Source organism: Geotrypetes seraphini, chromosome 14 (assembly GCF_902459505.1).
Source record: "Geotrypetes seraphini chromosome 14, aGeoSer1.1, whole genome shotgun sequence".
NCBI classification, from domain to species: domain Eukaryota; kingdom Metazoa; phylum Chordata; class Amphibia; order Gymnophiona; family Dermophiidae; genus Geotrypetes; species Geotrypetes seraphini.
The window spans coordinates 199400-215607 of record NC_047097.1 but is presented as its reverse complement, the minus strand read 5'-3'; the positions used below and the strand labels follow the sequence as shown (position 1 = coordinate 215607).

The window sequence follows — 16208 nt, the reverse complement described above, 5'->3', positions numbered from 1 at the left end:
ATATAGGCACAGAGTTAAATTTTTTTACATTTTCTAATGGTGGTGTGCCTCGTGATTTTTTTCATGAAACAAGTGTGCCTTTGCCCAAAAAAGGTTGAAAAACACTGCTCTAAGGAACCATGGTCATCAGGTATTTCCTTACCTTGATGACTGGCTCATCAAAGATTCAACATCTCAGGGGGTTATTGTAGAGACCCAACGGACTACCTGGTTCCTACAAAGTTTGGGATTCGAAATCAACTTTCTCAAATCCCATCTCCAGCCCTCACAGAATCTACAATTCATCGGAGCTGTTCTGGATACTATAAAACTCAGAGCATTCCTTCCGCAACAACGTCTGGAAGCTCTTCTTCAACTCTGTCATATAGTGTCTTCCCGCTCTTCCATCTCAGCGAGACACATTTTAGTACTTCTGGGTCACATTGCCTCCACAGTACATGTGACTCCTTTTGCCAGACTTCACCTCAGAATTCCTCAGTGGACCCTGGCATCTCAATGGATGCAAGTTTGCGACCCTCTTTCTTGACACAACAGTCACTCCTTCATTGAAGCAGTTTCTCCGTTGGTGGATGTTCTCTTCTAATCTCTTCAGAGGCTTGCTTTTTCAAACGCTTCACCATCAGAAGGTCCTCACAACAGATTCTTCGACCTATGCTTGGGGCGCTCATCTCAATGGTCTCCGTACCCAAGGCCACTGGACCAGTACGGATCGTCAGTGTCATATCAATCTATTGGAACTCAGAGTGATCCTCAAGGCTCTCAACACTTTCCAACATCTTCTTCACGATCAGGTAGTCCTCATTCGGACTGACAACCAAGTCGCCATGTATTATATCAACAAACACGGAGGGACGGGATCTGCCTCCCTTTGTCAAGAAGCTCTGAAGGTTTGGGACTGGGCAATCCGCCACAACACCTTCCTCAAAGCTGTCTATATCCAGCGAAGAATTGCTTGGCGGACAACTTGAGTCGTCTTCTGCAACCTCACGAATGGACACTCCATTCCTCGCCTCTTCACATTTTTTCACAGTGGGGAACACCTCAGATAGACCTCTTTGCAGCTCCCCACAACTACAAACTGCCTCAGTTCTGCTCCAGGATATACTTTCCTCATCGTCTCGAGGCAGATGCTTTTCTTCTGGAATGGACGAATCTCTTCCTATATGCATTCTCTCCATTTCCTCTCATTCTCAAGACTCTTGTCAAGTTAAAGAACGACGATGCCACCATGATTCTGATTGCTCCTCGGTGGCCAAGGCAACCTTGGTACTCCTTTCTACTTCAACTCAGCAACAGGAAGCCCTACCTTCTACCAGTCTTTCCATCTCTGCTTACACAGAGTCAAGGATCTCTGCTTCATCCCAACCTGCAGTCTCAATACCTGACAGCTTGGTACCTCTCAACATGACTCCTCTGCAGTTTTCTCAACCTGTCAGAGACATTTTAGAGGCTTCTAGGAAACCTACCACTAGACAATGCTATCACCAAAAATGGACTAGATTTTCTACGTGGTGTTTTTCTCATAAGGAGCCCCAACATTCCTTCTTATCTTCTGTTTTGGATTACCTTTTGCACTTATCGACTTCTGGCCTCAAGTCTACATCGATCCGAGTCCATCTTAGTGCAATTGCTGCATTCCATCAGCCTATCGAAGGGAAACCTCTCTCTGCTCATCCGGTGGTTTCTAGATTCATGAAAGGACTTTTCAATGTCATACCTCCTCTCAAACCGCCTCCTGTGGTTTGGGACCTCAATATTGTCCTTGCTCAACTGATGAAGCCTCCATTTGAACCAATTGACAAGGCTCATTTGAAATATCTCACTTGGAAAGTGGTATTCCTCATTGCCCTCACTTGTGCTCGATGAATCAGTGAGCTTTAGTCGCTGATCCACCTTTCACGGTATTTTATCATGATAAGGTGGTCCTCCGTACTCATCCAAAATTCCTTCCTAAAGTGGTATCGGAATTTCATCTCAATCAATCTATTGTTCTTCCAGTGTTCGTTCCGAAACCTCATTCTCATCCTGGAGAAGTAGCTCTTCATACTCTGGACTGTAAACTTGCTTTGGCCTTCTATTTGGAATGCACCAAACCACCCAGAACTGCTCCTCAACTTTTTGTCTCCTTTGATCCAGACAAGTTGGGGCATCCTATCTTTAAGCATACCATCTCCAATTGGATGGCTGCTTGTATCTCATTCTGTTATGCCCAGGCTGGATTGCCCCTCCACAGTAGAGTCACAGCCCATAAAGTCAGAGCAATGGCAGCTTCCGTAGCTTTCCTCAGATCTACTCCCATTGAGAAAATTTGCAAAGCTGCTACTTGGTCCTCGGTTCATACTTTCACTTCTCACTATTGTCTGGATACTTTCTCCAAACAGGATGGACAGATTGGCCAAACAGTATTACAAAATTTATTCTCTTAAATAGCCAACACTCCCATCATCCCATTTTGGTTAGCTTGGAGGCCACCCATATGTGAGAAGAGGCTGCCTGCTTGTCCTGGGATAAAGCACAGTTACTTACCGTAACAGGTGTTATCCAGGGACAGCAGGGAGTTATTCTCACAACCCACCCACCTCCCCTGGTTGGCTTCTCTGCTAGCTATCTGAACTGAGGAGACTCACCCTGTGCTGTTCGGGAAGGCACTCATGCATGCGCTGTGCGGTCGACTCGAAACTTCTAGTTTCTACAAGCAAGTCTGCTTGCGAGGCTTCCGCATCCGGGCTCCGTCGATGACATCACCCATATGTGAGAATAGCTGCCTGCTGTCCCTGGATAACACCTATTACGGTAAGTAACTATGCTTTACATGCACCCCTGTTTTTATTGCACAAAGCCTAGAAATTACGATAGGCAATTAATCAAAATTTTAATAAACTTGAACATTCTGCCTGCTTGTTCTAGGATAAAGCACAGTTACTTACCGTAACAGGTGTTATCCGGAGACAGCAGGCAGATATTTTCACAACCCACTCACCTCCCCTGGTTGGCTTCTTAGCTTGTTTATGGAACTGAGGTACCATGAGCGAGCATCAGGTAGGAAGGCACTCTGCGTGTGTGTGGTGCGGGCAGTCACGAAGTTTCTTAAAACTTAGTGACAGTACATTTTTCATGCTGTCTGTACCAGGCTGTGTGGATGATGTTGCCCATATGTGAGAATATCTGCCAGCTGTCTCTGGATAACACCTATTACGGTAAGTAACTGTGTTTTTTCAGCTCTGATAAATTAAATTGAAAAAAGAGAACTTAGCAAGTAGAATGGTCCAATTTTGCCTTAATTATGAATGTGACTGTTGGGCAGAATGAATGGACCTCTCTGTCATTTGCTATGTTTATCTATCTATCTATCTATCCATCCACCTTTAATGGAGAGATTCCCCCAAGGCATTGTACATTAATACCTTGCTTACCTATTCCCTTGACAGGAGGAACTAGATATCAAAACTCTGCAGGCAAGAAACCGGAAGCTGGCAGAGATGCTGGATCAGCGGCAGGCCATTGAGGATGAGCTGCGGGAACATATTGAAAAGCTAGAGCGCCGGCAGGCCACAGATGATGCCTCATTACTCATCATCAACCGCTACTGGAGCCAGGTCTGACCAGTCTGTTTAACCCACCTTAATGCTTGTTACAGTGCAATAGGTGAGTTATTCTAGATATGCGGGTTCTCTCCCAATGGCCGCGAGCCATCTGCAGAAGGAATCCGTTCTGGATTTTTTCTCTGACTCTCCTCTACTTCACAGGGAGCTCTGCTGCCATCTGCAGTTTTTCCATTCAGCATGCAAACTGGAACATTTGTTTTTGTTCTGCTCTTTGTTTTCTTATTTTCTTCGGTGTTTTTCAGTTTCTCAGTACTTCAGTGCTCAGAGCTTTCCCATTTAGCTCTGTCTGCGGAGAGAAGTAGCAGACTATGGTCTGCAGCTGACAGGCCAGTCCCTGGTGGTACCTGTTAGCCAGCCTGCATAAGTAACTTTGGAGCTTGGGGCCCTTCCCACTTTTCCTTATCCACTGCCAAGCAGATGTTTGAGCGGAGAGTCAGCAGTGTCTCACAGGTGTTTGAGCGGAGGCTCAGCGGTGTCTCGCAGGATGCCAGCTACATTTTTTTGCCTTCCCCACCCCACTTCTGAGTGCACATCCATCGGTGGGGTGGGGGTATCTGACCAGTAGCCCGAAGATCGACATCGAAGAGGCTTTCCCAATTTGAGGCAGTAATTCTTCTCTATCCTACTACTGTTAAGAGCTGAGGCAGGCTGCATCATGTTTCCTGCACAGGTCACAGTGAGTAAGGCTGTTACAGCCTGTGAGGTGAATCGGGGGGGGGGGGGGGGGTGTTATGAAATTTGCAGATTTGAAGGTTCCTGCATGTTCCCCCACTTAAAAAATTCTAAAATTAAGTGGGTTTAAATCGTGATTTTTGGTCGAAAATCTTAGCAGGGACCATCTTGGATTTTAGCAATCTTTTTTCAAAAGTTCCCTGCTCTTCCTAAACTGCAATTTTTGCCTCAAATCTTGTTGGGATGGAGTCCTTGAGCTCTGATGCAACAAATTCATGTCAGGATTGTGCAAAATTTGCAACTCAAGAGTGTCCTTGCGCCACATGCTGCATGGCACAGTCAGGTGAGGCGGGAGCACTGAGCTTAGCCTCTCTCAAGAAAAGGTTGGATAAGTTCCTACTAGAACAGAACATACGCAGGCAGGTAAGGCTAGACTCAAATAGGACACTGGTCTTTAACCCAGCAGCGGCAAATCTTATGTTCTTATGTTCTCTCCTGACTAAGCAGGTGACAGAAAGGACAGCCTTTTCTATTTCCAGGGCCCGGTTGAAAAGGATTAAGTCCCAATTACTGCCCCATATTCTCTCTCTGTCATTTGCAAGACAGATGCATCTGGGGACATATCTTAGAATTTCTCCCAAACATGTCCAGTTTATTGTCAGCTTTACCACTCTTTTATATCATTTTATATGAGTCAATGTCGTCAGCATGTGACGTAAATACAAACCATATATGGACACAGGTCACATGAAACTTTAAAGAAATAACAAGCATCTTTCTATCTAAAGGCTGAAGTCCACAGGGAGATCTGCATCGCAGACACTTTTTGTTATCTAAAGCTGCTTGCAAATACAGCTTATGAAAACAATTGAAGTCACTTCACAACAAGATAAGAACACATCTTCTCAAACATAAAATGGCCTTGCACTATTTCAGAGAAGGAAAACCAAACAGGGTCTGGCTTGGATTTCAGCAAAGCCTTTGATACAGCCTCCTATGAGGAACTGTATCAAAGGCTTTGCTGAAATCCAAGTAAATTACATCTAGCATATGTCCTTGATCCAGCTCTTTTGATTGGGTGACCAGAGAGCTGGATCAAGGACATATGCTAGATGTAATTTACTTGGATTTCAGCAAAGCCTTTGATACAGTTCCTCATAGGAGGCTGTTGAACAAACTTGAAGGGCTGAAGTTAGGACCCAAAGTGGTGAACTGGGTCAGAAACTGGCTATCGGACAGACGCCAGAGGGTGGTGGTTAATGGAAGTCGCTCGAAGGAAGGAAAGGTGACTAGTGGAGTCCCTCAGGGTTCGGTGCTGGGGCCAATCCTGTTCAATATGTATGTAAGTGACATTGCTGAAGGGCTAGAAGGAAAAGTGTGCCTTTTTGCAGATGATACCAAGATTTGTAACAGAGTAGACACCGAAGAGGGAGTGGATAATATGAAAAAGGATCTGCAAAAGTTAGAGGAATGGTCTAATGCCTGGCAACTAAAATTCAATGCAAAGAAATGCAGAGTAATGCATTTGGGGATTAATAATAGGAAGGAACCGTATATGCTGGGAGGAGAGAAGCTGATATGCACGGACGGAGAGAGGGACCTTGGGGTGATAGTGTCCGAAGATCTAAAGGCGAAAAAACAGTGTGATAAGGCAGTGGCTGCTGCCAGAAGGATTCTGGGCTGTATAAAGAGAGGCGTAGTCAGTAGAAGGAAGAAGGTGTTGATGCCCCTGTACAGGTCATTGGTGAGGCCCCACTTGGAGTATTGTGTTCAGTTTTGGAGACCGTATCTGGCGAAAGACATAAGAAGACTTGAGGCGGTCCAGAGGAGGGCGACGAAAATGATAGGAGGCTTGCGCCAGAAGACGTATGAGGAGAGACTGGAAGACCTGAATATGTATACCCTAGAGGAAAGGAGAGACAGGGGAGATATGATTCAGACGTTCAAATACTTAAAGGGTATTAACGTAGAACAAAATCTTTTCCAGAGAAAGGAAAATGGTAAAACCAGAGGACATAATTTGAGGTTGAGGGGTGGTAGATTCAGGGGCAATGTTAGGAAATTCTACTTTACGGAGAGGGTGGTGGATGCCTGGAATGCGCTCCCGAGAGAGGTGGTGGAGAGTAAAACTGTGACTGAGTTCAAAGAAGCGTGGGATGAACACAGAAGATTTAGAATCAGAAAATAATATTAAATATTGAACTAGGCCAGTTACTGGGCAGACTTGCACGGTCTGTGTCTGTATATGGCCGTTTGGTGGAGGATGGGCTGGGGAGGGCTTCAATGGCTGGGAGGGTGTAGATGGGCTGGAGTAAGTCTTAACAGAGATTTTGGCAGTTGGAACTCAAGCACAGTACCGGGTAAAGCTTTGGATTCTCGCCCAGAAATAGCTAAGAAGAAAAAAAAAAAAAAATAAAAAAAAAATAAAAATTTAAATTGAATCAGGTTGGGCAGACTGGATGGACCATTCGGGTCTTTATCTGCCGTCATCTACTATGTTACTATGTTACTATGTATGTAGCTTCAAACATAGCCTAAGGAAAACTACCAAGGTAAAGTGATGCACCTAGGTAAAAAAAAATCCACACAGAACTTACACACTAAATGGTGAAACCTTGACCAGGACCATGGTGGAACGTGATCTAGGAGTGATCATCAGTGATGATATGAAGGCTGCCAATCAAGTGGAGAAGGCTTCGTCCAAGGCAAGACAAATGATGGACTGCATCCTTAGGGGTTTTGTCAGCAGAAAACCTGAAGTCATAATGCCGCTGTACAGATCCATGGTAAGACCTCATCTGGAGTATTGTGTTCAATTCTGGAGACCACACTACCGGAAAGATGTGCTGAGAATTGAGTCGGTTCAGCAAATGGCTACCAGGATGGTCTTGGGGCTCAGGGATCTCACATATGAAGAAAGGCTAAAAAAACTGCGGATGTACTCACTGGAGGAACGAAGAGAGAGGGGAGACATGATTGAGACCTTTAAGTATATTACGGGACGTATAGAGGTGAAAGATGATATCTTCTGTCTTACAGGGCCCTCGGTCACCAGAGGGCACTCGCTGAAAGTCAAGGGAGGGAAATTTCATGGTGATGCCAGGAAGTACTTCTTCACCGAAAGGGTGGTCGATCATTGGAACGAGCTACCTCAGCAAGTGATTGAGGCCAACAGCATGTCAGATTTTAAGAGAAAATGGGATATTCACGTGGGATCTCTAGGGGAGTAAAAGTCATGGAGTGGGTCATTGGTATGGGCAGACTTGATGGGCCATGGCCCTTTTCTGCCATCAATTTCTATGTTTCTATGTTTCTAACCTGCGCAACAGGATGTGGATGCCCCGCAGCCCAAGAAACACAAGGTTAAGTCATCTGGGGGTGAGACTATGCTCCATGGTCCGGAGGCTTTGTCAGACTTAATGAAATTTTTGTAGAATGCTTATTATTCAAGTTTCCAAGTTTATTATTTCTTTGATATACTGGCTTTCAAAAAAGTATCTAGATGGTTTACAATTAATAAAAAGCATTCGAACAAAAATACAGTATAAGCAATTAAAATTTACAAAAAAAGAGATGATTACAAGGGGGAAGAAGGAAGGAACAAGAGGTAGTAAAAAAATACATCGAGATAGAAAATAAAATAATGGAGAGGGCAAGGAGGAGACATTATAAGAGTTATGCTTTGCCTGTGCAGTCTAGCTGCGCTTCGGGCTCGTCTCCCAGTGGCTCTGTCTCACAGGGCATGTCGTCTTCACAGTCTGTCATTGTTCCTGATTTGGGAGACCCTGCTTATGCAGATACTGATGATGATAACCATTTTGCAGATCCCTTATATTTGGGGGATGTTCTTTCATGGCTGGGGACCTGGGTACATATGCTGAACCGAGGGATGATCCTTTGGTTCTTCGCTTCTTTAATTCTGCAGCCTCGCCAGATCTTGTTTCATAATCCCTGCATGAGTTGCATTTGGGCACGCAGCCAGCCCCTTCTACCTCCTCTTGTTTCATGTGTGGAGTGAGAGCTCAGTCTGTAGGGTTTCCCTGGCATCTGGATGTTAACATCCTCTTCTGAGAGCAGTGAGATGCTCCGGAGAGGGCTCTCAAAGTAGTGAGAGCCATGTCCCATTTGTATCCTATGGCACAAGAGTGTCAGCAACTTTTCAGTCAGCCTAGAGTGGATTCCCTGATGGCTCAAGTTACCAAGCGCACATCCCTTCCGAGTGAAGGCAGGACCTCCGACCAGATGTCATTCTCAAGAGGCTTTTTGAGGCAGCGGCTCTGGGAGTCAAGGCAGCCTCAGTGGCGCTCTTTGTCACTTGCTCTTGTTTATCTAGACTGTGCACTTTAAGGGGCAGTTGTTGTTTGGCAATGGCCTGGATGATCTTATGAATTCTGTGGTGGACAGGTACCCAAAGACCTTGCCTGACAGCAGATCCAGACCCTCTAGGGGCTTCAAAAGGTCTAATTTTCATGGCTCCAGGCATTATTGACAGTATTCCAGTTCCATGTTGCAGAGAACTGCCCAGGGCTACATGCAGAGATTCTCGGGACCCAGATGTAACCAGTTCTCCATTTCCTGAGCGGCTCCCCCAGCCAAAAAGTCAGAATGACAGCAGGTCGGGGGATGCCCCGCTGTATATAGGAGGAAGACTTGTCAGTGTTCCTGCAGGCTTAGATCCGAATGTCATCCAACTGGTGGGTCTTGGACATAATCCAGTTCGGCTACTGGCTGCATTTTTGCCCAACTTCTGATAAATCGGTTTGTGGACTCTCTGGCGGGATGCCCAGAAAAGGCTGTCGAGGTGCAAGCTGAGGTCCAGCGACTGTTAGAAATTCAGGCTATAGAGCCAGTCCTACTGGAAGACTCCATATACTTCATCATACCAAAGAGAGGCTCGGACGATTGGACCTTACATACATAAAGCGCTACATTCTGAGTGCCGTGCTTCCACATGGAGACGTTTCGGTCAGTCATAGCAGCAGTTGCCCCAGGGGAGTTCCTATCCTCTCTATATCTGACTTAGGTCTGACTTGCATGTTCCCATCTTCCCGGACCACAGAAAGTTGCTCAGATTTCATATGTTGGAAAATCATTATCAATTTTCAGTTCTTCTTTTTGACCTGGTGATTGCTCCTCGCACTTTCACCAAGATGATGGTGGTAGTGGCAGCTTACCTGTGCAAGATGGGTTTAAAGGTCCATCCCTACTTGGACGACTGCCTGATCAGAACTCCTTCATTTCCCGAGGGTCAGAAGACTGTGAATTAGGTTCTCCAAGTTCTGGAAGACCTGGGCTAGATTGTGAATTACCGGAAGAGCCATTTGATGCCGACCCAGTTCTTGGAGTATCTGGGTGTCTTTTTCTTTTTTTCCCCCCCATAAATGTTTGTTAAAGTTTTAAGCATAAAAGACAATGTAGAACACAAAGAAAACAGCAACAGTCAAATACGATCATTAGTCATGACACCTCTCATAGACACAGACCATCTAGCTATAAACATGAATCATCACGCAAATGAAGGAATCATGAACACTACTAATACCCTTCCCAGATTAAAACAACCCACCCCCCAAACTCCCTCCCCACTCAAAGCCCCAACCCCACCTCAAACCCTCTCCCCCTAACCCAAATCTAGCCTCATGTGGAGTGAGGAAGTCCGCCAAGTGACATAACCAGACCAGACTTTTCGATAGGGTTCCATGCGCATCCGGCGCATTGCAGTCAATTTACACATCAATTTAATAGTATCCAAACGATTAAGTAACTGACCCCACTCCGGTATTTTAGCAGAGCGCCAACAACCAGCTAAAGCTACCCTCGCTAGGGTCACCACAAAGATAGCCAAACGATGCTCCTGGGGGATAAACCCCGGGAAAGATAAACAAATCGCAGACAAACTAAATTCCTTCTTTGCGTCCGTCTTTACGAAGGAGGACACCTCAACAATACCTGAAGCGGAGAAAGTGTTTGCAGGAGAAATAGAAGACAGCCTCACCACATTTGAAGTGGACTTAGACCAGATATATTATCAGATCGACAAACTTAAAAGTGACAAATCCCCTGGACCAGATGGAATTCACCCGAGAGTCTTAAAGGAATTGAAGGTTGAAATCGGAGAGTTATTGCAAAAACTTGCAAACCTGACAATCAGAACTGGACAGATACCGGACGACTGGAGGATAGCGAACGTCACGCCAATTTTCAAAAAAGGATCGAGAGGGGAACCGGGCAACTATAGGCCTGTGAGTCTTACGTCTGTCCCCGGCAAGATGGTTGAAGCACTGATCAAGGATAGCATAGTCCGGCACTTGGACGCACATGACTTGATGAAACCCAGTCAACATGGATTCAGGAAAGGGAAATCATGTTTGACGAATTTACTCCAATTTTTTGAGACCGTGAACGAGCAAATTGATAGTGGGAAGCCGGTGGACATAATATACTTGGACTTCCAGAAAGCGTTCGACAAAGTTCCACACGAAAGACTTCTCAGGAAACTACAAAGCCATGGCATAGAGGGAGATATACAAAGATGGATAGGCAAATGGCTGGAAAACCGAAAGCAGAGAGTGGGCATAAATGGGAAGTTCTCCGACTGGGAGAAAGTGACTAGTGGTGTACCCCAGGGCTCGGTACTTGGGCCGATCCTTTTTAATATTTATATCAATGACCTGGAGGAAGGAACATCCAGTGAGATCATCAAGTTTGCAGACGATACAAAACTATGCCGGGCAATCAGATCGCAGGAGGATAGAGAGGAACTCCAGAGCGACTTGTGTCGGTTAGAAACATGGGCGGAGAAATGGCAGATGAAGTTCAATGTGGAGAAATGCAAGGTAATGCATTTAGGCAATAAGAATAAGGAATACGAGTATACAATGTCAGGTGCAACTCTGGGGAAGAGTGAACAAGAAAAGGACCTGGGTGTACTGATAGATAGGACCCTGAAGCCGTCGGCACAATGCGCGGCAGCGGCAAAGAAGGCAAATAGAATGTTGGGCATGATAAAGAAAGGAATCTCGAGTAGATCGGAGAAAGTTATAATGCCGCTTTATAGGGCAATGGTCAGACCACACTTGGAATACTGTGTCCAACATTGGTCTCCCTACCTAAAGAAGGATATAAAACTGCTGGAGAGGGTGCAGAGATGAGCAACAAAACTGGTGAAGGGTATGGAGAAACTGGAATACGAGGATAGACTTATAACACTAGGATTGTTCTCCTTTGAGAAAAGGAGACTGCGTGGGGATATGATCGAGACCTTCAAAATACTGAAAGGAATCGACAAAATAGAGCAGAGAAGATTATTTACATTGTCCAATTTGACACGGACTAGAGGACATGTAATGAAGCTAAGGGGGGACAGGTTCAGGACTAATGTCAGGAAGTTCTGCTTCACTCAGAGAGTGGTTGACACCTGGAATGCCCTCCCAGAGGAGATTATTGCGGAATTGACCATTCTAGGCTTCAAGAGCAAACTAGATGCATATCTCCTTAAGAGAGGCATATAAAGATATGGTGGACTATAAATTACGCCAGGTGTACACCTGGCAGGGCCTCCACGTGTGCGGATCGCCGGACTTGATGGACCGAAGGTCTGATCCGAAGATGGCAGTTCTTATGTTCTTATTATGTTCTTATGAAAGGCATACTAAGCAAACAGCATTCCATCAAGACTGGGACATGCTTCCCCACAATTTGGACCAGCAACTGCCCCACCATATTCCAATATTCCTTAACCTTGGGGCAGGTCCACTAAATATGTCGGAAGGAGCCCACCTGTCCACACCCCCTCCAACATTGATCAGAAAGAGCAACCCCAAAGGAAATCTGGGTGTCTTTTTCGACATGGCAGTTGGCCGTGTTTATCAACCAGAGGCACACAGATAGAAGTTAGAAACATAGAAATAGACGGCAGATAAGGGCCAAGGCACATCTAGTCTGCCCACCTTAATGTCCCTCCCCTACCTTCGCCCTATGAATAGATCCCATGTGACGATCCCATTTGGCCTTAAAATCAGGCACGCTGCTGGCCTCGATCACATGCATTGGAAGACTATTCCAGCGATCAACCACCCTTTCTGTGAAAAAGAATTTCCTGGTGTCAGCTCGTAGTTTCCCTCCCCTAATTTTCCACGGATGCCCTCTTGTTGTCGTGGGACCCTTGAAAAGGAAGATATCTTCCTCCGTCTCTATGCGGCCCGAGAGGTACTTGAACGTCTCGATCATTTCCCCCCTCTCTCTGCGCTCCTCGAGTGAGTATAGCTGCAATTTGTTTAGCCGTTCCTCGTATGGGAGATCCTTGAGTCCCGAGACCATCCGGGTGGCCATTCTCTGAACCGACTCCAGTCTCAGTACATCCTTGCGATAATGCGGCCTCCAGAATTGCACACAGTATTCCAGATGGGGCCTCACCATGGATCTATACAACGGCATAATGACTTCCGGCTTTCGGCTGACGAAACCCCTGCGTATGCAACCTATGACTTGTCTTGCTTTGGATGAAGCTTGCTCCACTTGATTGGCAGTCTTCATGTCCTCACTGACGATCACCCCTAGGTCACGTTCTGCTTCAGTTCTTGTTAGGATCTCTCCATTTAGGGTGTAAGTCTTGCATGGATTTTGGTTGCCCAGGTGCATAACTTTGCATTTTTTGGCATTGAAGTTGAGTTGCCAGGACCTAGACCAGCGCTCCAGTAGGAGTAGGTCGTGCATCATATTGTCGGGCATTGAAACATCATCTATTGTGCATTTGCCCACTACATTACTTAGTTTGGCGTCATCGGTGAATAATGTTATTTTACCCCGAAGCCCTTCTGCCAAGTCCCTTATAAAGATGTTGAATAGGATTGGGCCCAAGACCGAGCCCTGTGGCACTCCACTGATCACCTCCGTCATTTCAGAGGGTGTGCCGTTCACCACCACCCTTTGAAGCCTACCTCCAAGCCAGTTCCCAACCCATTTCGTCAATGTGTCACCTAATCCTATAGAACTCATCTTGCTCAGCAACCTGCGGTGTGGTACGCTATCGAATGCTTTGCTAAAGTCCAGGTACACGATGTCCAGGGACTCCGCAATATCTAGCTTCCCCGTCACCCAGTCAAAGAAGCTGATCAGGTTGGATTGGCACGATCTCCCTTTTGTAAATCCATGTTGACGGGGATCCCGTAGATTCTCCTCATCCAGGATCTTATCCAATTGGTGTTTTATTAGAGTTTCCATTAGTTTGCTCACTATCGATGTTAGACTCACCGGTCTGTAGTTTGCTGTCTCCATCTTGGAGCCTTTCTTGTGGAGTGGAATGACGTTAGCCGTCCTCCAGTCTGACGGGACGCTGCCTTTCCTAAGGGAGAGGTTGAAGAGCTTGGACAGTGGCTCCGCCAGGACATCACACAGCTCCCTTAGCACCCTGGGGTGTAGGTTGTCAGGCCCCATTGCCTTGTTAACCTTGAGCCTTGATAGCTCACTGTAGACACTGCTGGGCGTAAACTTGAAGTTACTAAACGGGTCAATTGAGTCAACTCTTGTCTGTAGCTGAGGGCCAAGTCCCGGCGCTTCTCGGGTGAAGACTGAGCTGAAGTATTCATTTAATAGTTGGGCTTTTTCCGAATTCTTTTCCACATAGTCTCCATCTGGTTTCCTAAGACGTACAATCCCGCCTGAGTTTTTACTTCTGTCACTGATATACCTAAAGAAGGATTTATCTCCCTTCTTGATGTTTTTTGCCAGAGACTCCTCCATGTGAAACTTAGCCTCCCTGACTGCCGTTTTGACGGCTTTTGATTTGGTCAAGTAGTCTGCTCTAGAGACCTGTTTCCCTGATTGTTTGTAAGAGATGAATGCTTTTTTCTTCTCCTTGATAAGGGCTGAGATCTCCGCAGTGAACCACTTCGGCTTATTGTTCCTTCGCTGTTTACTTACTAATTTAACATAGCGGTTTGTCGCTTCCTGTATGGTGGTTTTCAAAGTCGACCACATTTCTTCCACACTATCGGTTTCTGCTTGTCCTTGTAGCGCCTGGTGAACGAAGTCTCCCATTTCTTTGAAGTTTGTATCCTTGAATTGGAGGACCTTGGTCAGTGTGGTAGATTTAGTGAAACCTTTCCTAAGATTGAACCATACCATGTTGTGGTCACTGGAGGCCAATGTGTCGCCCACCGAGACCTCTGTGACACTTTCTCCATTGGTAAGTAGTAGGTCCAGTATTGCCTGATCCCTTGTTGGGTCCAACACCAGTTGCTTGAGACCAGCTCCTTTCATAGAGTTTAATAGCCTCCTGCTGCTGCCGGAAGCAGAGGTAAGTGTATCCCAATCCACATCAGGCATGTTGAAGTCACCTAACACTACTGTGTCCCCACGCAAGGTGATATTTTCTATATCACTAATTATTTCCATATCCAGGTCATCATGTTGTCTTGGGGGTCTGTAAATTACACCAAGATACAAGCATTTGTCCTTCCCTCTGGCCAAATTAACCCAAAGGGATTCCCCAGTGTACTGGACATCTGAGATTCTTGTGACCATAATGTCATCTTTAGTATATAATGCTACACCTCCCCCTATTCTGCCCTCCCTGTCCCGGCGAAGCAAGTTGTAACCCGGTAAGACCATGTCCCACCCGTGGGAGTCTGTGAGCCAGGTCTCAGATATTGCCACCACATCCAGGTCGGCATTCCTTATTTCCGTTTCTAATTCCAGGATCTTGTTTCCCAAACTGTGTGCGTTGACGTACATAGCCCTCCATGTTGTATTTTTGTTACGTCTCGGTGGGGATGTTCCTGCTTGAGCTACTTGAACATCTTTAGCATTGTTTGTATTCTCCCTAGACTCATAACTACAATGTGTACTTGTATTCTCCCTAGACTCATAACTACAATGTGTACTCCCCTTGGACCCAGAATTACAATGTGTGCTCCCTCTAGACTCAAAATTACAATGTGACCCATAATTGTCATATGAACATACCCCCGATTCGAAAGTTTTCGTACTCGCCCCTGACCCAGAATTACGGTGGCTACTTTCCTCAGCCCCAAAAAAGTATTGGCATTTTAGTTCGCAGGTATGTTGTATGTGCCTGTACCCTCCCCCGACTTACCTAGTTTAAAGCCCTGTGAAGAAGGCGGGCTAGACGGTGTCCAAGGACATTCTTTCCTCTTCTGGTCAGGTGTAGCCCGTCGTGTCCCTGTAGTCCTTGCAAAGCTTCTCCATGGTGCAGGAACCCGAAGTTCATCTCCTTGCACCATCCTCGCAGCCAGTCGTTCGCCTTCTCTATTTGATCCTCTCTGGCTCTGCCCTTGCCCCTCACTGGGAGAATCGAGGAGAAGACCACCTGCGCATCCATCCTCCTCAGCTTTTCCCCCAGGGCTTTGAAGTCTTCAGATATGCTGTCCGGGGTGCTCCTGGCGGTGTCGTTGGTCCCAACGTGGATTAGAATCATGGGGAAGTGGTCTCGGGGCTTGATGAGTCTGTCAAGGCAAGTGGTTACATCCCGGATCCTGGCCCCTGGCAAACAGCAGACCTCTCTTGATTGTAGGTCTGATCTGCAAATTGGTCCCTCGGTGCCCCTCAGCAGCGAATCTCCGATGACCACTACTCTGTGCTTCTTAGGGGTGTGCTCTCAGATTTTCCTGTTTCCTGGACAAGGCTGCTCCGTTGGCATGGGACTATCTCCAGGTCTTGAAGTCCATAACGGTTGCAATCAATGTAGTGCCTTGGGCAAGAGCTCACATGTGTCCCCTCCAACATGCGTTGCTCTTCTGCTGGTCTTGTGCTCCTGAAGTGCCTACCTTGGACTCTGGAGGTTCGAGCCAGTATGAGTTGGTGGCTGCAACCTCAGACCCTTTCCATGGGCATGCCTCTGTAGATTGCTTCCTGGGTGGTAGTCACATTCGATGTCATTCTATGAGGCTGGGGAGCCCATTGCAATTTGCG

The 16208-nt window shown here is 46.3% G+C and overlaps 1 protein-coding gene across 1 annotated transcript in view; it reads left to right on the top strand.

Annotated features, from left to right (window-relative positions):
• Positions 1-16208, top strand: part of RNF20 (ring finger protein 20) — a 170989-nt gene that overhangs the window by 24086 nt on the left and 130695 nt on the right. Inside the window, exon 3 of the mRNA XM_033919511.1 lies at positions 3429-3596. Within this exon, the coding sequence (XP_033775402.1) occupies positions 3429-3596 (168 nt within the window). The remainder of the gene's footprint in view (positions 1-3428; positions 3597-16208) is intronic.